Consider the following 26,940-nt stretch of genomic DNA (forward strand, 5'->3'; position numbering starts at 1 on the left):
CAGTAAACTTTCTAAGTTTATCGCAGATCTTGGATCTTTGATCATGGCCTCCAGCTTTTTCAACCGGTTTTCCATCCTTCTCTCTGCACCAAGCGACATCTTTGCGATTGATTAATGCCCGTTTCGTTTACATATAAGACGAGCCTTATGAGAAGTCTTAAGAGTTTACATGAGAAAAAATATTTTAGTTCTTGAGCAATCGCCGTGGGCCTAGCAGCCTCCGACTCACCGCCCTCTGAAATCGCTTCGGAATTACAGTGTCCAGAATGAAGAGGAAAACATAATCCACCGTGAAGGGAGAAGCGCCGCTCCTCAAACTTGCCAATTAGTTAGGAGATGTCGTTGAACGCAAATTAAGGTAAAAACTTATGGTAACATATTCAATATAAATGTTCTTTAAGGTCCACACGGCGATTAAGTTAACATTTTTACAAGATTCAGCAACAGGGCGTTTTCTTTGACCCCCCTCCCCTTCTCTTTTTGGGCGCTCCGAAATGCTTTGCTTCAATTTCAAAAATGTGTTTCTAAAACAGTCCGCAGTGTTTAAAATCCAACTTTAGAAACTCTCAAATTACATGGATTTTGTGACTGCCTCACAGTCGTAGGCAAATGTACAGGGTAAGAATGGCGTTCTCCAAAATAGCTTGCGTGATGAATCGTTAAACTTTCTATGATCAGTTCTTCTCCCATGCACTAGATGGGTATTTATCCCTGCATGCCCAAAAACAAAGGTTTGTCGGAATGGCTAACTACAGTTAGCCACCATGGAGTCCTCGTACACTACATACTCCACTTCCAGAGCTAGATCTCTCTCCTCCCTCTTCTGATATCAACAAGCAAACACAGCCGACTCATTTACCCATAAGCCTCCTCTTGTCTATATAGCCTGCTGTCCAACGTGGGAAGCTGCATGATGAACCCAGGCCTATGTGATGAAAGCTCTCCTAAAGTTTTACAAATACGTTCTTCACACTGAGAAATTATTCATCTGATTGATACATTATTTCCACTATTTAACAGCACATAGGTATCTATCTCTTGATATTGTTGGGACTTGAACCTGCGACCCTACAACTGTCCATGTGACTATCACGCTAACACCTTGTTACAACAATAGGTTTGAACCTCTTGATGGGTTGCCACATCGTTTCCCACCACTATGCTATAATGGGTAATGCCTAGGAATGCTATACTTCCTGTGTTTCGCCCCATGTTCAGCCAGGGGTAAACAACAGACTGCTGCAACCTGATTGGCTGAACGCAGGGCGCAACATCAGGAAGTAGCATAGGCTTTATCCACTCTAGCCTAGTAGTGGAAAATTGTGTGTTCATTAAGAAAGTATGCATATTTTCCCATTTTTTTTTCAGCCTTCTCTTTAAATCTAGTTAAAGAGGAAATCGAAGCCTTTGCAGCCTGAATGGAGAATGTTTCATGTACGAACCGGTCGCCGGGGGACTCCAGTGTATTACCAGCTGTGCACATCAAGCCCAGACCCTAGTGGAGAACACAGGAGGCTGCTGAGAGGAGGACGGCTCATAATAATATCTGGAAAGGAGTTAGAGGAATGGCATCAAACACCTGGAAACCATGTGTTTGATGTATTTGATACCATTCTACTAATTCCGCTCCAGCCATTACCACAAACCCGCCCTCCCCAATTAAGGTGCCACCAACCTCCTGTGGTGGAGATCCATGAAGTCTATTAGCAGCTGCCCAGGCTAGCAGTAGACATACTGTATGGCTGCCCTTCGATGTCGATGATATTGCTCCCAGTAATTATAAGCCATTTGTGGTGTTGTTTTGATGTATTGGTACCTACAGTAGAACTACATACTGTACCTTCAGTAGAGTATCAGTATGTCACTGTGGGTGCACCAGTCTCTCCTTTGTTCATTATGCTGTATCGGCTGGTGCAGACTTTTTGCTAATTGCCACCCCAAGTGTTCTGTGATGCGCAGAGAAGAATAAGACACAATGTGTCCAAATAATATTTGAGTGTTTTGCGCCATGGTAAGACAAGGGGAAATAACGTGTGTGAGCGCGTGTCTGCAGTTTACATGAACGGATATTGACAAAGATGAAACAAGTTGGTGTGTGCCTCTATTTATTAGTCTCCATAAGCAATTCACTGAATAAAGCAAATACTGTTACAGAACAACATTATTATTTTCAAAGCAATCTTGGCAACAAGTTATAGTAACAACTTCATAATAAAAAGACAAAGGTTATTTCCATTTCTTGCAGTTTTTTTTCACTTTAATTATAAAAGAAACAATTGACTCTTCACCAAGCATTGACATGTAAATAAAATGCCCAGTCCAAATAATGTAATTTTGTCAATAATAAATAATACTATAAAATGTACACAAAAAGGTTGAGAATTCACCATAAGATAAAATATAGAAGGGGTAGGGGGATGCGTGGGACAAGTAGCAGTTGTTGGTGCTGTAGGAAGAATGTCTTTTAGCAAAATGTGAGGGTTGGGTTTACAAGTCACAAAAAAAGTTGATCAGCTATACCTCAACACAACAAAGTTGTTTTTTTGTCTATTTTCTTTTGTACAAAGTAGGGAGTCTTACTAGCGAGCATCATCGTATGCACTGTGGAGTAGTACACAAGCGAGAGTTAAGGCAGCTTTTCTGTTCACGTTTGAAAAGTGACATGAAAAATGTCATGTTTTTGTTTTGTATTTCTACTCTTTCATAAAGATTTTGAATATGAAGTTATCATTGCATATCTTAGGCTGTTGACCTAGCCTATTTAATTTCATTACATGGGTGCTGAATGTTCTCTTTTATTATTAATCTCTCCGCCATAAAATAGGCAGATGACTTTAACCAAATACAATTGGCTTTCCACTTCATTCCTGTAAGCATTAGCAAGACTGATGATGCTGGCACACAACGATGAAGGTGATATTAAGGTGTGTGTGTGTTGTTGCCGTTGTGTTCGGGTGAGTAGGTCTATGCGTCAGGGCCACTCAAAGGTATGTGGAAGTCTTAGAAGGGGGCTCTGCTAAAAAAATACAAAATTATCATGGTTGTATTTTCAGGCCCACTGTGTTGGCAGCAAAGAATATCTACCCTGACACCTAGTGGTAATTCAAAGCATTACATATGTTTATTTTTAACTGAGACGCACCCAGACAAAGACAGCAATGGTCAGATGATATCAATTCAACACGTGCATGCACACAGACCGGAAAACACATTTCTGCAATCAGACAGAAACCCGACCTGTTTCATTGTCTCAGTTTCAACTGTCTCCCACATCTGTCAAGAACCGTAGACACTACACGTTTCCAGTTTCAAGGCTATATTTGTCGAAGTATCTCTGGTTCACATTACACATGGTGGTGAAAGTGAATGAAGAAATGGAAATGATTCCTCAGAATTTCTGTTTCTTATGTGATCTCTGATTTTGGTTTGAATCATTGAGAATTAGTCTGTACAAAATGTAATTGTTTGAAAATAAATTGCTACTCTTGGAGTGTGCACTATAATGACTACAAAGGCTAGGTGGCCGAGTCTGGAAATATAAGACACATTAAAAATATATATATAAAAAATAATAATAAGCGAGAGACTGAAATTCAAGGCAATGATTACTGTGACACAGAATCTCAGTCTTGGCAGGGGACAGGCAATGCCTAAATGCCTGACTATCAACACATGGCAGATTGTGTTGCAGTGCATACTCAGAGTCAACCGACTCTAATATGAACATTGGCAAACACTACTGTCATCAGCAAGGGAGTCAAGAGAGAGGAGTTAGAACAATACATGGATGGAAAGAGAATGAATATCTAAACTTCATTTTAGTAGGTGTATGTGCGTGTGAAAGAGAAAGTACATCATAGAGCGTGGTGAGTTGTTGCTTTTGACACCTCTGTGTGTGTGTGTGTGTGTGTGTGTGTGTGTGTGTGTGTGTGTGTGTGTGTGTGTGTGTGTGTGTGTGTGTGTAAATGCACGCATGTGTGTGTTTGTGTGTAACTCTCCTATTTCTGTAATAAAACATGCAACCCATAGCTCTGGAGTGTGTGTGACATGACATTTCCCATTGGTGTTCAGTGGAAGAGATAAAAGGTTCAGACTAAAAGGAAAAGGGAGAGATGGAAAAAGAAGTTGGCAAGAAGGTGGAGGTTTTGGCAGGAAAGATTGCACATGAAAATTGAAAAAGCTAATTTGATGTTGAAAGAAGTCTATGGGGGAGAAATCGTTTAATCTTTGCACCAAAAGATTTGAAGACATACTAGATATACAAGATAATTGAGCAAATAATTCCTCCATGAAACCATAGCAAACGTAATGACACCAAAACATAGTAAATAAATAGATGGCAAAAATGTTAGTGTCTACTGGCAGTATAAACTCTGATGAAGCAAAATAAACTGACAAAATGTTATAATCCAGACAGATTAACACTGGAAAATTACAAAATGTTATAATCCAGACAGATTAACACTGGAAAATTACAAAATGTTATAATCCAGACAGATTAACACTGGAAAATTACAAAATGTTATAATCCAGACAGATTAACACTGGAAAATTACAAAATGTTATAATCCAGACAGATTAACACTGGAAAATTACAAAATGTAGAACAGGATGAAGGACAGGGAAGTGAGATGATTCCCCATATCATAATAAAAGTCCAGGCTGTGATTGGGAGTCCCATAGGGCGCACAATTGGCCCAACGTCGTCCAGGTTTTGCCGGGGTAGGCCGTCATTGTAAATAAGAATTAGTTCTTAACTGGCTTGCCTAGTTAAATAAAATATTAAATAACTGTTAAAACAATTTTTTTAGAATGTAAATATGACTATCTATGACAACATGTGTGACTGATTAAAGAATTGTTACATTTTTTTCAGTAGTTTGGCTTGACAAATAGTTTGGACCATTGTTTCCAGAAAATTATCCAAGAATGACAAGCAAATTTGATTGTAAGAGAGAGTCGGCATCACTTGTCAATGGTAAATCCTAGTGCAGCATTACAACCCTGAACACTAGTGATGAAACAATGCTAATGGCTGTGGTCTCAACTCCTGATTGACGCAATCCCTTAGCGGTGTGATGAGCAGCAGTCCTGTTTTTGCTTCCATGATGGAAGTCACTCCATTACCATAACATCAGAGATGTGGCTGAAGATACAGTACATCATTATCATCAATAGCATTAGGATGTGAAAAATGTAAATATATAAATTATGATAAGAATTAGAATTACACATCTGATCCGGTCTGACCAGGGGCTTGCAGAGATGCAAAATGGCCTCCACGATGGCAGAGATTGCACATAGTCCACAGTTGCCCACCATCATTTGCTGGTGAGATCGCTACCCTGTTGTCCACAAATCAGTGAGTGAGGATATACATGAAAATCCTTGTCTTTTATGACCATGAAATTCACTGAAGAGGAGCAGATCAATAGTGCCAAGGTCTCCTTTTATTGTGGAGATATCCCCATTGCTCTACTAGAGAAAGGCTCTGTGGTGGCAGGGGGCCTTGGTATCTCCAGGGATGGAGAGTGCTACAGTCAGAACACAAGGATTTCACCGCTCCTCTTTTTCCTTCTTATTCCTGAACCAACGAGGCTCAGAAAATGTCTCCTTCTGATTGTTACCTTCCATCATGAGATGTCTCTTTTTGGTTACCAGTTAAAAACAAAAGTCCTGTTACTGTCAATGGTGGGATGGGGGTTGGAGGTTAGCATTTTGTACTGGTTGTGATCATGCAAATGGGGGTGGGGTGGGGTGACTTTAGCCTGAATTTCTTGCCACAAGAAAACTCCCCCTTTCACTGTGGGACAGACTGGCTAAAAATGCTACCTTAGGACTCTTCCAGTGAACATAAAACTGCTGGTAAACCTATTGGGTTAGCATTGTGGCTTCTCCAGTCGGAGAGCAGAGATCTGACAGAGCATTTGCTTTGGAAGGGAGACGGGCAGTGTGGGTGGTCTGAGTGGTCAAGATTAGGGTTACATGGCTGGTTGGCTGGGAGAGAGGTTCGTGGAGTGGAGGAGCGGATGGTTGAAGGCTAGTGTAGTCAACAGCTTCAAAAGCGTCCCTCATTCTGTTGGGGAAATACTGCCACCTTTCTGAGCTGAAATGTGAAACAAGAAAGAGGATCCAGAATTAGACATATTAGATCAGACGAAGGGAATCCCCATTCTACAGGTCTATTTTTCAACCAGACGCATCTCTCGCTCAGATCCAGTTGATTTTACTGCTGCATGCTTGACTAAAATAGCATTAGCTTTTTATCAACCCTGACTTCAGAGTATATCTTCCCTGATGCTGGTACATTTCTGTCAGCACCCCTCTCAGATCGGGTCGAAAGCTACAGCGAGGGCAGTAGTGAGAGGGAAACTTTGCAATACATCTATGCAGACAAAAAATGTCAGTTTATGCTTGATGAGGACACTTTTATATATATTTAAACAACACGATCAAACATCAGTGCAATTATATACATCATCACATGCTGCAAAGCAGCACAAACACCCTCCACATAGTTGAATCAGACATCTTCATGTTATGAAGACCTTTTTGTGTGACATTTACACAAACAAAGCTGTCATTTCCACACCACCTGTAGTAGGGACATGTACAAGGCAGAGATTATGAGAGGGGGACCTCTTTGGATCCTCAGTAGGGGGCTCCATGAGACCAACCTTTTCTGCCTCATTTGTTCTGATTGCGTATTCGCAGGCACCTCCTCTTTAACGGTGGCTCCAGCTCGGGGCTCCCTGCCGCCAGAGGAGCGCTGATGCTATAGGACACAATGGCTGTCTTGTCGCTGGGCTTTGGCCCGGGCTGGATAACACAGCCAGCCTTGGGCAGCAGCAGTGCATAGGCGTGGTCGTCATCATCGTCTAGATCCATAAGGTCGCAGAAAGCTTCTAGCTTGCCTTCATCAATGCCCCCCTGTGCTGCCTCGTCACTCGGGCCTCTCTTACCTGGTTCCCACTCCGCCACTGCACAGCTGTTCTCCTTCAGGGAATCCCGCTCCAGCTCGCAGTTGGCCGGTTCGCCACCTCCTCCTCTCCGACCAGGGTCAGGCTGAGGTGTGGGTAGCGTGCTCCTGCCGGGACTGTCTGTGGATTGACTGCTGCCGTTTACTATGACATTAAAGGGGGCAGCGAGGTTGCAGGGCTGGGTCTGTGTGGTGCCAGGGTGGTTTGTGAGCTGGGTGAGGTAGGAGTTTTCGTTTGGCTGGGGGGATGGTGATGTGGCCTGGCAACAAGATAGAGAGTTTGGCTTCAGAGAGACACTAATGGCCTCCCTGACCTCCTGGCTCATGTCCTCTAGGCTGCTGTCCCCCTTCCCAGAGACATCAAGAGAGGATGGTCCAGAGGGTGGGGGGCTGGATGAGTCTCCTTCCGGTTCCACCTTCACCTGGACACTGGGCACCACCCGCTGGGTGACCTGCTGCAGCCGCGACCGCTGGCCCAGAGTCAGGTCGATCACTCCCTCGGAGAGGGAGGCTGCGGGGCCACTAGAGAGCGAGAGTCCCAAGGTGGTGGCACTCTCCGGACTCTCAGTCTTCACGGTCAGGTCCACCACGCCAATCCTACTTCTCTCAGAGCCAAAGCGGTCCAGAGTATAGCCAGAAAAGCCCAAGGAGTGCACCCCAGAACTTGAGGGCCCCAACTTCAGTTCCCCTTTGGAGGAACCAGAGTAGAAAGGCTTGGGTTCCGTCAGATCAGTGTTCTCCCCCGACGCACTCGGAATGGGGTCGTTGTTGCTGCTGGGGTTGTCCTTGGAGGTCTTGGGGTTGAAGGGGAAGGGTATGGGTATAGGGATGGGCACGGGCAGGGGCACAATGACAGGGTAAGGGACCAGCAGGGTTGGTGGGGGCACCAGGGGGGCAAGGGAAGGTATACCGAAGTTCATCATGTGCGGCATATGCATGGGCCCGTTTGGCATCATGTTGGAGGTGAAAGGAAAACCAGGTATGTGTAGGCCTGGATAGGGTGGCATCATCCCTGGAGGGTTCCCTCCAAGGTTGGGGTTGTTGGAGGGGTGGTGGTGGGGTGAGAACTGGGGCCTGTGCATAGGGCTGGATGGCGGAGCCAGGGTTCTGGGTGGTGGGGGTGGTGGTCCGATGCCAGGGATCATTGGGTTGGACAGAGGGCTGTTTGGGCCTGGGCGGTGGGGAGGTGGGCGGAGGAACGAAGGGCGCATCTGCTGCATCATCTGATGCTCCATGAAGAAGGGCAGGGGCACAGGCCCCCGGGGCGTCATCACCATGGGGGGGCTGCCCGAGGGGACTCCCATGGGAGGGTGCAGAGAGGGGTGTGGGGGAGGGGGTAAGGTGGGACTCTCGTGGGGTCTGGGTGTGGAGTTTTTGGCGGACGAGAAAGAAGGAGAGCAGCCGGTGCCTGTCTCAGAGGGAGAGGCAGCGGTGGAGCTGGAGGGGACTGGCACAGAGGGGTTTGCCCCAGGAGAAGGGGCTTTGCGACGTAAGTCACCCAAAGGTGTGCCCCAGGAATCGGGTGTTAAAAGCTGCAACCCAGTGCTGCTCTCTGACTTGCCCTCCACAGGGCCATGTCCTGGGTTACACAGGCCCCCTGGCAGCGCCGCCTGAGTCTCTTTGTAGAAGATGTCCATCTTGTACTGGTTCAGGCATTTGGCACTGCAGAACTGCAGCCTCCGTTCACCGGCACCAAAGTCCAGGTACTCCTTGGTGTGGCGGATGTGTTTGCACCAGTCACACACCTGTAACACAAAAACAAACACAAGACCAAAGACATCATCAGGTACAATGCACAACAGACACCACACATAAGCAGTTAAAAAGTCAGAAACATTATACACTGAGTATACAAAACATTAGGAACACCTGCTCTTTCCATGACAGACTGACCAGGTGACTCTAGGTGAAAGCTATGATCCCTTATTGATGTCACTTGTTAAATAAATTTCAATCAGTGTAGATGAAGGGAAGGAGAAAGATTAACGAGGGAATTTTTAAGCTTTGAGACAATTGAGACATGCATTGCGTAATTGTGCCATTCAGATGGTGAATGGGCAAGACAAAAGATTTAAGTGCCTTTAAACAGGGTATGGTAATTTCTCCAGGCGCACCGGTTTGAGTGTGTCAAGAGCTGCAACGCTGCTGGGTTTTCACGCTCAACAGTTTCCTGTGTGTACTGTATCAAGAATGGTCCACCACCCAATTGAAATTCAGCCAAATTCGACACAACTGTGGGACGCATTGGAGTCAACACGGGCCAGCATCCCTGTGGAACACCTTTCGACACCTTGTAGAGTCCATCCCCGACTAATTGAGGCTGTTCTGAGGGCAAAAGGGGGTGGAGCTCAATATTAGAAAGGTATTTGCCCTTTTGCCATGTTGTTACTCTATAACAGGGATGGGCAATTGGTGGCCAGTGGGCTCATGCCCCCTTTTGTAGGTCCACGGACCAATTAGATTAAATTCAAATTCAATACAAAATTGGGGGGGGGCATTGATCATCAGTTATCATATTAAAAATTGCAAACATTTGCCTCCACCCTATGTCAAAATGTGTAGATTTGCTTTAAAAAAACAATTTAAATCTTCGCTGTCATGAGGGGGGACCAATTAAATGTTTTGCTCGTAAGGTGGGGGGGTATGGATACGCAGAGCTCAGTTTTGGATCGTAATGAAATTACTTGGTCAAATTCTGTTTCGTTACACCAAGTAAATAAAAGTCCATCTGCACTGCACCTGTGCATGTTTGTATCCTCGTTAGGAAAACCCATCTGTATCTTTGTGCAAACCCTTCTATATTTTTGTGCAAACCCATCTGTATTTTTCTTCCACTGCATAACGCTTCATACTCTACCCAAAACCCCCAAAATATGATCGAGTGTGTGTGAGTGAGACAGAGATTTTCATAGCAACTTCATACTGCTATGACCCTTGCGGTGCAAATACTGTCCTACACATGGTAACACCTTGATAAATACAACCTGAGGAAAATCCAGCATTAAACTGGCTTAAGTGAGTGCAAATCTGGATGGGTGTACGTAAAGCTTTTAAAAGGACAACACTTTCTCCAGACATGTAATTCCCATTTGCACTTGCCATGGGGTTGTCACCTCTTAAACCTCCTCCATAAGGAGGAACCACTCAGATACACATTTAGCCACTGAGCCGCGTGTGACAGTGGCCACAGGCACAGCACATACCAGCCTCAAGTAAAAGGTTTTCCCCAAGGTATGATCATGAGTGGGGGTATGTGATTGTGGTGGGTGAGATGGACAGACTGAGACTGTGAACAAGCTGCCAGTAGGGGGCACAGAAGAGAGACTGACAGCTGGGCGGAGTTCTACATGTTCAGTTGGCTGCTGAGCACCACCTAGGAAGGTGCTATAATGCGTCGCTATTCACTACGGATGTGCAACTTTAGTATGAGTGTTTGGTATATTTTCATTACATAAAAAAGCCTATTTGATTCATGATTGACAGCATTAAAATATCATTTACAGCATTAAAGTGGAATTGACAGCATTAAAATGGAATGGGATCATCCAACCCTACCGCGGGGCCATTACACACATTGGGCAGTGCAGGGGAGCAACTTAGCACAACTCTTCAATACTCTGTGGGATGTCAGGATATTTTTTATTAGCTACAAACATTTCCAAAATGCTCAAAAACACTGAACGTCCAATCATCACGTGGCCGTTCTCATGAGAGTACCTGAAATAATGAACGTGACCCTAGTGAGTGGAAGGCAATGGGTGGGCCAGGGAGATGGGGCACACAACTCACTCTGCCAGCTCAGAGGGACGTGGCAGCGACTCACTGGAGATAATTAAGGCATTAATCAGCTGTCAGACCCCTCAACGACGTCCATCCATCACACACACCCTAATCCCCTTTGCTGAATGCTAATACGTTGTGGGATGCTACTGGAAGACGACTATGATCCTACGCATTCAATCTTTCAGAGATTCACGTATATGCCTGCTGCACTTGAGTCACATGTTGATTAGAACACACGAGCACGCAGACACACGCACGTCATGACAACTTCAGACTTAGAATGGTCATGAAATCTACCCAAAATCAACATCAGCTTTGGAAACCCCCATCATTTGGCTTTCACAGTAACGTGGCACTCATGTCATCCTCCGCTGAACCCTGGCCTGTTTCATTGATTTGTTCTTCATTTGTCACTCTAGTAGTTTAAGACCTACTGACATACCGACTCAGATCTCTGTTGATAGGATGCCCTGATTCATTCACTCTCCTCTTTTATCTCTCTTTTCCATGGACAAATCAGTCAATAACAATCTTGTCCATAATGGAATTTTAATGTTAAACAGAGATCTCCTCCATCAGCAGATGTCAGTCAACTGTGGGAGAGGCTGTCATGATGTAGACATGACGATCAGACCATCTCTGCAATGCTCTGTTATAGTGGCCAGCATTACAGGGTTAATGTTTCATGTACTGTGTTGGTACTGTTACAGGTGAGTGATCCATAGTCACCTTTCAGCGAGCGTTGATATCTGTAGTCTTCTTTTTAAAACTGTCTATTCGATCCCGCTGGAACGCAATGAGCCACAGCAAAAAAAAGTCTGAAAAGTGCTCTGAGAGTTGGGTTCAATGATTGTAAGCCCGGATATTTTAAATTATAAGTGTTGAAATTTTCCTGGGCTAAAAAAGAAGACAGATGGAGAGCACTTAACGAGTTTCTGCACCGTGAGTGAAATTTCACTGTGCATTACCCTGATGGAGTTATTTCTCTCTCTCTCTCTCTCTCTCTCTAGTCTCTCCCTCTCCCGCACACAGATGTTTGCAGTTTAATATAATTATGGTCATTTATTTCAACCGTGGCCATCGTAATAGCGGTCGCTCCGGCTCCGTTTAACCATTTGCATTGCTGTAGGCATTTACCTAGCTACCTACCAAGTACACACGGACATCATGGGGCCATTTATTCCTTGATTATCTTTCAAGGACCTGTTACACAATTTCACAGTCTTGTTTCTAGTGCTCTTGAACTGGAATGTACAATTATTAATAATATGGTATGATTAATTAAAGAGTAATTAATAGATCATTATTATGTTGTAATCACTTTGACATGACATTGTTTAAAGTACTTGTAATACTGATTTCTCATTTGTCTAATGAATTTAGTTTTGAAAATCCATCCATCTCGCAAACCGTCTGGTTAAACACTAAGCAGACTGATCAGCAAGGGAACAGAGTGTGATACTGTGTGTGATAGTATGCATTGGAGGAACAATATCTGATGGGAGGACAGTATTATCCTGGACAGTATATTATGGGGGAACAATTTTGATCATGATGAGCTTATGAAGCCTGCAAAAAAAAAGCATGAGTCTATTCCATCACAAATCACTTAAATGAATGAATTGAACCAGATACAATTCAAATATAAAATTGCCATTATTGTAGAGCTAATATTTACATGCGAATCGTATGTCCAATTCAGTTACTGGATTGAAATGTATTGATGTCACCAAGCCCAAAATGGTAATGATCAAATTGGCAGAAAATTCCCTAAAATTTTCTTTGGAGTGAACATAACATCTGAATCTAACACAGTGCAGAATGAAAATGAGAAAATAAAACTATTTGAATGAAAAAAAGTATGTTTTTCACATTAAATCAATAATTTAAATAAAATTTTAAAAAAGTTGACTTAACAGCACATTCTCTAAAAACAAACATCTCTACATTATTAAACACATCAAACAGTCATGAATATCAAAATATGCCATTACATTTCTACAGTTAGTTTTTGATGGCTATCTTGTTGTTAAATGTTTTAGTCCTTACAAGCACATCGCTGTTTGTTTTGAAGACAAGCCTGGGCGTATCCTTAGAATAGCTGTGCTGGGGTAATTTCTCACCATGGCCGTCTTCGTCTCTCGCCTGAGGGGAGAAATAACGGCCTCTTTTTACGAACTGACAAAATAAACAGGTGGACAGAAAAGAAAGGAAAACAACATCAAACGTATGAATGGAAAGACACCGACAAAGGTGAAAAGGTGAGCATGCTTTGGGTTGCGGAATCATAAGCAAGTTCTCATTATCATAAATAAAAGCCATGTGGAAAAGTGTGTGTGTGTGTGTGTGTGTGTGTGTGTGTGTGTGTGTGTGTGTGTGTGTGTGTGTGACTATGGTTAAATGTTCACATTGACAGCTGAAGAGATGTTATATTGGCCTTATCATTACGAACTGTGAAAGAGGGGAATTCTAATCTAATGTAACCAGGGAGGCTGGTTAAAAGGCTACATTAATCAGATTTAAAGACTTCCATGGAGAAACAATTATTTAACAATGTCACAAAAATCAAGGTTAAAGGAAACAGGATAAGGGATTTAAAATCCACCAGCACTATTTCGGCACCGTGTAGATACACATTGATAATAATTTAAATGTACCACCCCCCTCCACACACACACACACACACACACACACACACCATTGTGTCATTACCCAGTCTCCATTTTGTGCTGTGACCCTCTGGCCCTGTGCCAATTCATTTACATATAGTGCTAATGAGGTGCTGGCACAGTGGATGAGGCATGAGGGTTACACACACACAAACAGAGAGAGTGAGACAGCGAGGGAGAGAGAGAGACAGCGAGGGAGGGAGAGAGAGAGACAGCAAGGGAGAGAGAGTGAGAGACATCAAGGGAGAGAGAGTGAGAGACAGCAAGGGAGAGAGAGTGAGAGACAGCAAGGGAGAGAGAGTGAGAGACAGCAAGGGAGAGAGAAATGACCCAGCATGAAAGTTCAGTCATACAATGGGGACACCATGTCTTTTACTGTGAATCAGGCCCACCACTGTTGTATGAAGAGACTGAGAGCATGAAGGAAAACAGACTACCTGGAGACAAACACAGACACGGGCTAAGAAAGTATCCACCCGCCATGGGTTAAAAATGAGTCCTCCGGAGATCTCAAACCACCTTTTGAAACAACTTCCCATCCCAAAATAATTTTCTAACCATCAGTTACTATTGCAGGGATTATGGGAGATGTCCCACTCTCCACTTTCAAAAGTTACTCTTCCTCAAATTACTTCTTGGCTATTAGACATTTACTTTACGCAAATATTACCACAGTTGGTTCCTCTGAAATATTCAGTGACATGTCTTATTGATGGCCGCACCATGTCAGCTAAATACAGCCGCAGTCCGGCTAAATGGTCTGGTGTAAACATGGGATCACAGTTCCACGCCACTGGTATGTGTGCTCACTGGTGACTCCAATGCCCAGAAGGAGTGCTACAACAGCTGTCGCTGTGAAAAGCTCCATCTGGGCATCTGTGCCTGCCCAGGTGTGTGTGTGTGCGTTTCACCTGCCAAGAGGTGTTTTACAAAAGATACTGACGGGTATACCCTCACAATTGTACACACACATACCCACAACAAGAACAAGACATTCACGGAGATGTCCCATTGCACAAATCCTCACACACATCTAACACAAATGCAACATTTTTCACCCACCTGGGACAACACACATCTTTGGGCCAGCCCCCTCCTTCTGTCCTCTCATTAGATTACCCAGCTAACAGGAAATGTTCCTTGAACATTCTCTTCTTGTTCCCATTTGGTTGTGGGATAACAAGCTTGTTTACGATAGTCAAGTAACTTATGTACTGTAATGCCATTCTAAAAGGGGTCTTCATATCATAGTACAATGTTCCTCGGAAGTCAGTGTTTATTAAGCTGGCTAACGGATAAATAATGAAAATTGCTGATTGTTCCGTCCAAGCCGCGATTTGTAAGGATCATCCACCTTTACTCTAGCTGGGCTAGTTAGACTTTCAGAAGGAGAAAGAGCATGACATGACCATCTCAGTGTAATGCAAGTTCAAGCTCCAGTTTCTTTCTAGAAAAACTCCTCTCAAAGTTACCCTTTCCCTTTTTTTGTATTAAATCACTGTCAGCTATGAAATAATCCCCTCCCTCACTAGGTTCTCCTGCTGCGACAAGGGGGCCTAGACGGAGTCACAATGCTGACAGTTTACACACACACCTCTATTATCCAGTGTGTCTTCTTTGACACTGGATCCAGAAGCTAAAATAAATTGCAGAGTGTGTCAGAGCAGTGCAGGCAACCGCTAGCCGGTGTGTAAAGACTTGTGTCTGTTTGAATTGATGTGACAATACTGTGGTGACGTAAAGAAGCACTCTGCCCCCTCTTGCCTGGAGGGACCTCAGAGAGAAAGACACAAAGTCTCTTGAGGTGTCTGGAAAGATTCCTGAGCCATGAAAAAAAAAGGCGTATTGCAGCGGAAATGAGATGTAAATTACAAGCTAGGGTCTCTTCACTTGGACTTTACCCTCCCTCTCTAGTGCTTTTACATGATGTGAGAGAGCGCGCGCGCGTGTGTGTGTGTGTATAAAACATTTTTCACAACATCAGTTTTATTATTCTGTATTCTTGAACGTCTATGTGAAATAAACCAGACTAGTCATTAGCTGAGCTCAAAACTGGATCAAAACTCTTCTACCCCAAGCCACCCTATCATATGTCTAAATGTTGGTATTATTCCTGGTGCACTGGATGGATGGTGTTGTGCAGTGGCAATGGTAGAAACTGAATCCTCCCCACCCGCTCGCCATAAGAGGAGATTGGGTTACGCGGACGAGGCAGCTGTAGATATTTAGAGAAACTCAATGCGTCTCCACTGCCCACCCCTTTGCCATCCTACTGTCCTAGCTCCCCTTTCAGACACACACAGACACAAGACACATTTTCAGCCATGCAATTTTTTGTTGTTGGAAAAACTGGAGGGTTTGTTGTTGTGGCCAACCTTGTGGGTGCATGAAAAAAGAAACATGTGGATATCACTTACACAAATGGCCTGCATGAATGTGAGAGTGTGAGACGTAATATAGAATCTGCACCTCCTCAGCAGACAAGGACTTTCTGTGCTCTAGCCATGTCTGTTTTCCTAATGTGGGAATTCTTGTCCCTGGATAACACTTGACTTTGTTCCTTACTCACTGAAATACAATATCTCTTCTGTTGTGCTTTTGTTTATATATACATACAGTGCCTTGCGAAAGTATTCGGCCCCCTTGAACTTTGCGACCTTTTGCCACATTTCAGGCTTCAAACATAAAGATATAAAACTGTATTTTTTTGTGAAGAATCAACAACAAGTGGGACACAATCATGAAGTGGAATGACATTTATTGGATATTTAAAACTTTTTTAACAAATCAAAAACTGAAAAATTGGGCGTGCAAAATTATTCAGCCCCCTTAAGTTAATACTTTGTAGCGCCACCTTTTGCTGCGATTACAGCTGTAAGTCGCTTGGGGTATGTCTCTATCAGTTTTGCACATCGAGAGACTGACATTTTTTCCCATTCCTCCTTGCAAAACAGCTCGAGCTCAGTGAGGTTGGATGGAGAGCATTTGTGAACAGCAGTTTTCAGTTCTTTCCACAGATTCTCGATTGGATTCAGGTCTGGACTTTGACTTGGCCATTCTAACACCTGGATATGTTTATTTTTGAACCATTCCATTGTAGATTTTGCTTTATGTTTTGGATCATTGTCTTGTTGGAAGACAAATCTCTGTCCCAGTCTCAGGTCTTTTGCAGACTCCATCAGGTTTTCTTCCAGAATGGTCCTGTATTTGGCTCCATCCATCTTCCCATCAATTTTAACCATCTTCCCTGTCCCTGCTGAAGAAAAGCAGGCCCAAACCATGATGCTGCCACCACCATGTTTGACAGTGGGGATGGTGTGTTCAGCTGTGTTGCTTTTACGCCAAACATAACGTTTTGCATTGTTGCCAAAAAGTTCAATTTTGGTTTCATCTGACCAGAGCACCTTCTTCCACATGTTTGGTGTGTCTCCCAGGTTGCTTGTGGCAAACTTTAAACAACACTTTTTATGGATATCTTTAAGAAATGGCTTTCTTCTTGCCACTCTTCCATAAAGGCCAGATTTGTGCAATATACGACTGATTGTTGTCCTATGGACAGAGTCTCCCACCTCAGCTGTAGATCTCTGCAGTTCATCCAGAGTGATCATGGGCCTCTTGGCTGCATCTCTGATCATCTCTGTCTTCTGCTTGTATGAGCTGAAAGTTTAGAGGGACGGCCAGGTCTTGGTAGATTTGCAGTGGTCTGATACTCCTTCCATTTCAATATTATCGCTTGCACAGTGCTCCTTGGGATGTTTAAAGCTTGGGAAATATTTTTGTTTCCAAATCCGGCTTTAAACTTCTTCACAACAGTATCTCGGACCTGCCTGGTGTGTTCCTTGTTCTTCATGATGCTCTCTGCGCTTTTAACGGACCTCTGAGACTATCACAGTGCAGGTGCATTTATACGGAGACTTGATTACACACAGGTGGATTGTATTTATCATCATTAGTCATTTAGGTCAACATTGGATCATTCAGAGATCCTCACTGAACTTCTGGAGAGAGTTTGCTGCACTGAAAGTAAAGGGGCTGAATAATTTTGCACGCCCAATTTTTCAGTTTTTGATTTGTTAAAAACGTTTGAAATATCCAATAAATGTCGTTCCACTTCATGATTGTGTCCCACTTGTTGTTGATTCTTCACAAAAAAATACAGTTTTATATCTTTATGTTTGAAGCCTGAAATGTGGCAAAAGGTTGCAAAGTTCAAGGGGGCCGAATAATTTCGCAAGGCACTGTACATAAAGTAGTGAGTAAGGAACTTAGATTTTAGAGTGAACTATCACTTTGAGACTAGCAATGCTTAGCAAACGTGTGAAGAAGCACAGCAGGCACAAGGCAACTCATGCTGTGAAAATAGATAGTTTGAACAGGAAAAAAATGGGTTCACGTATCTTGAAAACATTATCATACATATGTGTACTTCCATGTCAACAGCTAGTAGCATACAGAGCTATTCTAAGTGATTATGTTTGGGTGAAAAATGTCCTTCAGACAAACAAGGGAAAAGAATAAAGACATATCATACTTACCCTGTAATTCCTTAAATATCCAAGCTTAGGTATAAGAAAGAAAGCAGAATGTTTAACTTCAGGAATCAGGACAAACACTATTTAACTTAATGACTGTCTGTCTTTGGAAAGACAATATATACTGATCATTGGAACCAATGCATGTTTGAAGGTAAACTGATCTGCATAGGCCATGAGGGTTTAAATTACTGAAACTGTGTTTCTGGATATCCAATGATGAAACCACAGGCCAAGGCTGGATATTGGTTTCATGTTCATCTACTACAATGGGTACTCAGAAGCGAAAGGTCAAAAACTCAGGAGTGAAATATCCAAAGAACCTAAACTTGTGGGCACCTTACCCAGCCAACTACTGTACAAAGCTGAAAGTTGGTCACTACAATTCCTAAGGTTTGACAAGTGTCTTACAGTGTCTTAATCTGAGATATCAGGAATAGTGGATGTAGGGAGGAAGTGATGTATGTCAGTACACATGTATTTATCACATGGTCTTGTGTGCACGTTCATAATTGGTTAAGTAATAAGGCAGGAGTGTTGAGAAGGAGCTTACCTTGTTTCTCTTGAAGTAGGCTCTGCGGCAGGCGGCAAAGCACTTCTCACTGCAGAAGCTCTTTAGCTCAGTGCCCATGTTGAGGGAGTAGCGTTTGACGCCAACCTTCTGACACCATGCGCACATGATCTGGACGTTAGACACATCCTCGTCTGGGGGACCACAAACACATGATCTGGACGTTAGACACATCCTCGTCTGGGGGACCACAAACACATGATCTGGACGTTAGACACATCCTGGTCTGGAGGACCACAAACACATGATCTGGACGTTAGACACATCCTCGTCTGGGGGACCAGAAACACATGATCTGGACGTTAGACACATCCTGGTCTGGGGGACCACAAACACATGATCTGGACATTAGACACATCCTCGTCTGGGGGACCACAAACACATGATCTGGAACACCCCAGACAAATTTGCTGGAACTGGGACAAAGCATAATGATAGTCCAACCGTTGGCCCCCACCCCAGACAAATTTGCTGGAACTGGGACAAAGCATAATGATAGTCCAACCGTTGGCCCCCACCCCATAAACTCCGCCTCCTCCCCCCTTCCCCAACCCCCCCAACAATCTGACAGCCACCTGTCAAATCTCATCATGTGAATGATCCCACCAACAATGCATCCTGACCGTATTCCCCTTCCAGGCAAAATAGGACAGTGCTTCCTACCCCAAGGGGTTTTTGCTGCAGTCATGAAGGCAGTACGAGACATTCTAACCAGACAAAGATACCCGAAAGCATGTCTGTGGACAGAAATTGGTTGCCGATTTTACGAAAATGTTTTAGCTGAAGTTTACCTAATTAAATTGCAGAGGGCTTCATTTGAAATTCATTAGAAAATGGAAACTAAACACTATTCAGCCCTCCATGACATCAAATGGGTCTGTCATCTTAAACAACGGCTGCTGGGTAATTGCCATTGGTTTTTAGCCGCTTACTGTAGTACTATGTGGAGAGAGTTCTTCCTGTGAGACTTCCAATAACTTACAATTATCACATTATGACTATGTGTGTGCAAAGGTGAAAAACAATGTGGCCATTAGTGTTTCACCTTCGCTCACCCTTTTATCACACTGTGTTGGGTACTGGAAAGGCTTTTTCCCTCTTGTTAAGCTTAATGGATCTATAGTGCAAATCCTTTTCAAAGTAAAGACTAATTATCAATTAAGGGGAATAGCTCCCAGGAGGCCCAAAGTTAGCACAATGGCCACAGCATGCATATTATATGCTCCTGCTGCATGGTTAATCTTTTCCAGTGAAAAAGATAGATTTTTTCCTTTCAAGCAAATATTATTTTAGAAAAGTTAAAAAGTCCAATCGCAACCTTGCAGTATTGAAATAAAATGTATGGCAACAACACACAAGTTGAAGTGTTCATTTGGAAGTATCTCATTATTTCATACAAAAAGGTCACTTGAGGTGGTTTGTTTGCATTCAGATTTTTCTGGCCTTTTTCTCATCTCTCGTTATGCGTTCTCTCAAACAGCTCACGTCTGCTGGGAGAGAGCCTGGTACTGTAATTATGCAGCGCCCATATTAAATACCTCCATCATCCAGTGTACCTGCACCTCAAAGGCCCCTCTGTTGCTCTAGCAGGGCATATGAATAATTCAAAAGGGGTACAAGTCGGGTGTTGAGCTGTTAAAAAGGGACTATACCATCTGTTTTTCCCGCTGTGCATTGCGAGGTTGTGCGAAGCTGTGGGTACTCCTCTAGAGTGATGCCAAGTCACTCTCCTCTCCCTATGCAGGCTGATGAGCCTCTGGAGTCTCATGGCACACTTGTGGTTCAATGAAGCCCTCTGTCTGGCCAGCAGGCCATGTACATTTCCACTGAGAGTTGACTGGGTGATACTGACACTTAAACAGCTGGAGGAGGGGAAGCAGGTTTGTGTGTGCAAGTCTTTATGGAACGTGGGCCCTCATCAGGTGATTGTAAAACCTGACCAAGGATTTGAGCACTGAAATGGAAGTGATTTGTTAAATTTGTATAACACCGTTTTGTATATTTTGTACCAGATTGTTGGTTACATTCAATTGGTCCTTAAAGTGCAAGCTTAAACACATGTCTTATTGTTAGGTGTGTGTGTGTGTGAGAGGTGTTTTACCTGCTGGTGGCTTGATCATGGAGGGTGGGATCAGTGGGACTATGGTCGGCATATTCCCATGCTCCCTGGTGCTGGGTGTGGAGGTGGATGGGGTGGTGGAGGACTCTGTCACTCCATTCCTTGATGTTGATGTAGAGTGGGAGCTATTGACTTGGTTTGGGGAGACATCGCTGTTCTCCCCCGATCCTCCTGGGATTTTTGGCAAAGAGTTTTCTGAGGGAGACAAAAGTCAGAGCGTTGGTCTTTCTTGACTTATTGTATGTAAAGCAATGTAAATGGACATCATTGTTCACTCCAGCAGTACAGCTCTGGACGATCTGCAGAATAGTTTGTTTCAAACTGTAAACATTGTTTTGGTGTGTACATGAATCCAAACAAATATGCTTTTAACGCAAGATGGGTATCCTTTTTGTTACCCTGGAAACCAGGTTAGCAGCTTTGATTGGATAAGGCCCTATGTTTGTTCAATTACTGACGTGAATCTCTCAAATTTCAATCAAGACTCACCATGTAGAGATTCCAGAAACACCTGTCTAATCATCAATAGAAAAGCAAAGTGCAGTTTCCTGCTGAAAACAACTACACCATATTGACTGGATGAAACATCTAGAACATGTTTTAATCTGGATAGCCTGACTGAATTGCCTCATCAATCCTGGTGAACTACTGCCAACCGACTGGAACAAACTGGTTGAATCTGTCACGCCCTGGCCATAGATAGGCTTTTATTCTCTATTTTGGGTAGGCCAGGGTGTGACTAGGGTGGGCATTCTAGTTTCTTTATTTCTATGTTTTCTGTTTCTATGTTTTGGCCAGGTATGGTTCCCAATCAGGGACAGCTGTCTATCGTTGTTTCTGATTTGGAATCATACTTAGGCAGCCTTTTTTCCTTTGTATTTTGTGGGTAGTTATCTTTGTTAGTGGCACTATAGCCCTAGTAAGCTTCACAGTCGTTTCTTTGTTTCTTGTTTTGTTGGTGACATTTACATAATAAAGGAAAATGTACGCTCACCACGCTGCACCTTGGTCCGGTCATTTCCACCATGACGCCCGTTACAGAATCAATATTTCCATGTCATTTCAACAAAAAAAATGTATGTGATGACATTGAATCAACGTGGAAAGCTTGGATTTGCAAAAAGTAATCTGCGTAAGGGAATTTCTGATTTTTTTTTCACCCAACTTTCACCTAAATCCAATGACATTTCACGATGGATTCACGTTAGTTGACAACTCAAATGTAAATCAAAACTAGACCTTGAAATTATATCTTTGCCCAGTGGGAAGTTGCAGCAGTATCTTCCTCAGCCTTTTCATCACAACATCACTTGTATTACCACTTGTGAAACTTTTTTTTAGCCTCTTCAAAGAATCAACAACTGCACTGTCCAGATAATAACATATTTATCTCCATGGTTATGCTCACCTTTCAGGACAGAGATGTGTTGTACCTCTCCATCTGGGTAGTTCCGTATGTCGATGTTGTCCTGGTCTCTCAGGTCTACCTTGTCATAGCCGTACCAGCCCAGCAGCTCGTTCATAGTGTTCTCTGCAAAACTCTGCAAGACAAGAGACACCATATTGGCCATTAGGGTTAACAAGCATGAACCCTGTTTCACTATTACGTCACAGTGTTATGAGGGGGGCAATAAGGGATAAAAGGGTTTGGTAGCATATGATTATGAAGATGCCCGCCCCCCCCCCCAAAACACACAAAGGAAATGCAGTATTATATGTTTGCTATATGAAACCAAGCTGCATGTTTTTTTTAAATGGGTCTGCCCAATTTCCTGAACCATAATGCAATAATGTGTAATATGTTCACAGCAGCAAAAGATTCACTAGTGGCAGAACCCTTACCAGACATATGTGCACACGTATCAGGACAACTTGACAGTTGACTTATCCCAGACTGGTGTGATCAAGGCCTCAGTGAATTATGTTTTTACCAGCTCATATTCTAAGTTTTCTTTCATAACTTCTTACAGTTCATTTCCAAAAGCAATCCACATGAGTTGCATGTAACTTTCCACAAATAGTCTATACTGATCACATTACAAAAATTCCACATTGTCTTATACAGAATTCCCAACCCATCAAACCAGGAGAACTACCACAGATGTATTTTTACTGCACTTCCACTGCAAATCTACACAAGCAGTAACATCCAACCAACCCCACCTCACCTCCTTACATGTAAGGTGCACAATAATGTTCTTCTATTGAGACAAAACTATCCGCCTATCATTCATTAAACCTGAAAATCTCAGTAGCAGCAGAATCGTATGTAGAGAGAGTTTGGTCATCTTTGGAGGTGCTACTGTATGTTCATGTTGTAATTCTAACAGTTCAATTAGCTATCTGTGTTTCAAATTCACAAGATTATATGCTATTAGTGAATGTTAGGCTGTAAAGGAAACATTAACATGGCTGCCATAGAATTATGTGATGTTATGTAAATGGAATAAATACAGATGTTTGGCTGAAATCTCTCTATATATGGCTCAGAGTAGCACTATTGTCTCGCACGGACAAAGGGGCTCACCATGGAGTAGGGTGGGTTGCCATGGAGATCACCCGCCATGCCTGCCCATGGGCGGGCCCGCTCAGCCCGAACCTGATGAGACATTAGTCATTTCATTACATTCCGGCATTGAACTGTCAATCAAATAATACTCAATCAAGCATTTAATTGTCAATTACGGGCTGCCCTGTCAATACCATTGTATCGGGGAGGTAATTTCATTACATGAAAGCATAATCAACGTTAGTTATAACATCAGCTCTGAATCAAAAACTGCAGACATGGAATCAGAAGGCATGAGATACAAGTACAATTCAGAAACAGGCAATCTTTAAGAAACACAAACACTGATATACTTATATCTTAAACCAAGACCAGACTGAAACAATACTAGGCTACCTGCTACACTGCTGTTCATGTACTGTATACCTAATTTATACAAAGTTTATAGTCACAACTATTGTCTAGGGTGGATTCTGCCGCACAACAACTGCTGGGGTTTTGACATGTTACAGAAGAACATTGACTCAATCAGTAAGTGCTTGCTTGACTCACATGTGACTGCATCCCATTACTCAAACAAAATGAAAAGGTGTGAAGCCAGCAACAGTCATCTGTCTCTATCTTCAAGAACGTTTGCCCTCGTCTTTGCTCCCTGTTCCCTCTGTCACCCTGCCACTTCCAGAAAGAGGGAGTGGTAAAGAGAGTGGAACCCAATCTGTATGGCAGGTCATGAAAGCAGCACACAGGCTTGACTCAGGGTGAGGTGGGAGGCAGCGCTATGGTGCAGTCTTGGAGCAGAGTGTCAACTGTCCACTGCAGATGTGCAAACTCTCTGGACTGGACTAAATCTCCTCTATGGTTTCCAATGTATAATTTATCAGGGTGTGTAGGATTTTGTTTCTTCTGCCCAAGACTAATACACCCGATTCAACGAATCATCAACAGAGATCAAGTTATCAATGTATGAGAAAACTCTATTTATACAAAATACCACCATTCAAACCTAATATCAGCTCTGCAAAACACCAACTTGCTGCCACTGTTCAACCCTGGAACAGTCTAAACTTTAGCAGTTTAGAATAATCATATTATTTTGATAGATTAAATCAAAAGCAGTAGTTCCCTTATTTCCTTCAGTTAGCAAGAGGTGCTGCTGGTAAGGGTGAGCAGGGGGAATCCGATACCTTGTGTGCAGAAACCAGAGTAGGTCACAGTACACCATGATAAAATTCCCTAATCCGCATGCCAAGTTTCCTTGAGTGGGCCCTCCTTCAGACTCTCCTGGCCCACACTTTTCCATTCCCTTGTTCATGCTCTCCTCTCTCTCCCACTGCTCCGCTTCCATTTCCTCTACCTTCCTTGACATCTGATCCTGTGCAGACGCTCAGGTTTCAGTTTTTACAGCTTAGGCAGCCTATTGCTGTATACATTCCTTTCTCCCCTGCTCTTAACCTCCACTATCCCCTATCCCACCAAGTACAGCCCCCCTCTCCTCCATTACTTACTGTGGCTTATTTTACCATGGTGCACATTAAAGCGGCACAAGATGAAGGAAACATTGTCAGACTGTTTGGTTTTTCTGAGGTATGATCTCTCACAAGGGCACATTGTGTGGTGGGTTTGTTTGACTGCTTTTTCGAACAGACAAGGGAGAAAATAAATAAATAAAAGTATCAAACGGTTTAAAGTAGCGAACAGGCCTTCAGTCTCTGGTTTAGGGAGAGCGTTATACTGTAGCATGTTTGGCAGAGAATGTTGAAGATACTGGGTTTTGAGATAAATACTGTATCTTAATCTGAACATTAAACTAGGGCTACTTTGTCATCTGTATCCGCTAGTCTTATTGGTCTTTGTTCAAGCAGTAACAATTTTGTCACACTGACATAAATGGGATACCTACATAATAAATCAGTGTTCATCAAATCCAATGAACACATTCAGGGCCAGATTTGATTTAGTACCAGGTGCAAAGTTTGAACCTTGTTTTTCTAGGGGGAAATTACTGCATCTCAGACAAATAGTAAAGTAAATTGTGATTGTGTGCCCATATGAGTCTTGTTTTAGAACAGTTTGTTGACACGACAGCACATTCTATGGCCACAAACTGTTTAGGAACGCTACTAGTCTCTAATACCATTACCACCTCCTTCATAATCACTTATCTGGATAGCCTGACATAGAACTTCAACTCACAGAAGTCATTGAAAGATATACATTGTGTTTAATGTAGAAGAAAGCACCTGTATGCCTGGGTGTATACAGTTGAAGTCGGAAGTTTACATACACTTAGGTTGGAGTCATTAAAACTCGTTTTTCAACCTCTTCACAAATTTCTTGTTAACAGTTTTGGCAAGTCGGTTAGGACATCTACTTTGTGCATACCACAAGTAATTTTTCCAACAGTTGTTTACAGACAGATTATTTCACTTATAATGCACTATATCACAACTCCAGTGGGTCAGAAGTTTACATACACTAAGTTGACAGTGCCTTTAAACAGCTTGGAAGATTCCAGAAAATCATGGCTTTAGAAGCTTCTGATAGGCTAATTGACATAATTTGAGTCAATTGGAGGTGTACCCGTGGATGTATATCAAGGCCTACCTTCAAACTCAGTGCCTCTTTGCTTGACATCATGGGAAAATCAAAAGAAATCAGCCAAGACCTCAGAAAAAAATTATAGACCTCCACAAGTCTCGTTCATCCTCGGGAGAAATTTCCAAACACCTCAAGGTACCACGTTCATCTGTACAAACAATAGTACGCAAGTATAAACACCACGGAACCACGCAGCCGTCATACCGCTCAGGAAGGAGATGCGTTCTGTCTCCTAGAGATGAACGTATTTTGGTGCGAAAAGGGCAAATCAATCCCAGAACAAGAGTAAAGGACCTTGTGAAGATGCTGGAGGAAACAGGTTCAAAAGTATCTATATCCACAGTAAAACAAGTCCTATATCGACATAACCTGAAAGGCCACTCAGCAAGGAAGAAGCCACCGCTCCAAAACTGCCAGAAAAAAGCCAGACTACGGTTTGTACATGGAGACAAAGATTGTACTTTTTGGAGAAGTGTCCTCTGGTCTGATGAAAAAAATCAAAATGTTTGGCTGAAATGACCATCGTTATATTTGGAGGAAAAAGGGGGAGGCTTGCAAGCCAAAGAACACCATCCCAACCGTGAAGCACGGGGGTGGCAGCATCATGTTGTGGGGGTGCTTTGCTGCAGGAGGGACAGGTGCACTTCACAAAACAGATAGCATCATGAGGAATTGTGTGGATATATTGAAGCAACATCTCAAGACATCAGTTAAAGCTTGGTCACAAATGGGTATTTCAAATGGACAATGACTCCAAGCATACTTCCAAAGTTGTGGCAAAATAGCTTAAGGACAACAAAGTCAAGGTTTTGGAGTGGCCATCACAAAGCCCTGACCTCACACCTATAGAAAATGTGTGGGCAGAACTGAAAAAGCATGTGCGAGCAAGGAAGCCTAAAAACCTGACTCTATTACACCATCTCTGTCAGGAGGAATGGTCCAAAATTCACGCAACTTATTGTGGGACGCTTGTGGAAGGCTACCTGAAATGTTTGATCCAAGTTATACATTTTAAAGGCAATGCTACCAAATACTAATTGAGTGTATGTAAACTTCTGACCCACCTGGAATGTGATGAAAGAAATAAAAGCTGAAATAAATATATACTATTATTTCACATTCATAAAAATTGGGTGATCCTAACTGACCAAAGACAGGGAATTTTTACTAGGATTAAAAG

The 26,940-nt window shown here is 42.9% G+C and overlaps 2 protein-coding genes and 1 long non-coding RNA gene across 9 annotated transcripts in view; 1 reads left to right on the forward strand and 2 right to left on the reverse strand.

The window, feature by feature from the left end:
* Positions 1–1,497, reverse strand: part of LOC110505685 (rho-associated protein kinase 2) — a 53,129-nt gene extending 51,632 nt beyond the window's left edge. The window contains exon 1 of the mRNA XM_021585071.3: positions 1–1,497. Coding sequence (XP_021440746.2) covers positions 1–99 — 99 coding nt within the window. The 5' untranslated portion in view covers positions 100–1,497.
* LOC149972112 (uncharacterized) lies at positions 244–2,235 on the forward strand. Its single transcript, XR_016492015.1, has 2 exons — positions 244–358; positions 1,369–2,235. It is a non-coding gene; the product is annotated as an uncharacterized LOC149972112 (long non-coding RNA).
* The window catches only part of LOC110505686 (sine oculis-binding protein homolog A), a 27,035-nt gene continuing 2,180 nt past the window's right edge, over positions 2,086–26,940 (reverse strand). The window contains exons 1-9 of one of the 7 annotated variants that reach the window (XM_036962642.2): positions 23,715–23,877; positions 23,181–23,252; positions 22,062–22,194; positions 20,636–20,848; positions 18,517–18,668; positions 17,967–17,990; positions 12,812–12,907; positions 6,678–8,724; positions 2,086–6,106 (exon numbers count right to left, since the gene is read on the reverse strand). In XM_036962642.2, the coding sequence (XP_036818537.2) occupies positions 6,688–8,724; positions 12,812–12,907; positions 17,967–17,990; positions 18,517–18,668; positions 20,636–20,848; positions 22,062–22,194; positions 23,181–23,252; positions 23,715–23,726 (2,739 nt within the window). In that variant the 5' untranslated portion in view covers positions 23,727–23,877 and the 3' untranslated portion in view covers positions 2,086–6,106; positions 6,678–6,687. Of the gene's footprint in view, positions 6,107–6,677; positions 8,725–12,811; positions 12,908–17,966; positions 17,991–18,516; positions 18,669–20,635; positions 20,849–22,061; positions 22,195–23,180; positions 23,253–23,714; positions 23,878–26,940 lie in introns of those variants that run through there. The other 6 variants (XM_021585078.3, XM_021585073.3, XM_090220988.1 and 3 more) reach the window with 6 other exon arrangements.

The sequence above is a fragment of the Oncorhynchus mykiss genome, chromosome 25, assembly GCF_057628025.1.
Source record: "Oncorhynchus mykiss isolate SJ-2025 chromosome 25, ASM5762802v1, whole genome shotgun sequence".
NCBI classification, from domain to species: Eukaryota; Metazoa; Chordata; class Actinopteri; order Salmoniformes; family Salmonidae; genus Oncorhynchus; species Oncorhynchus mykiss.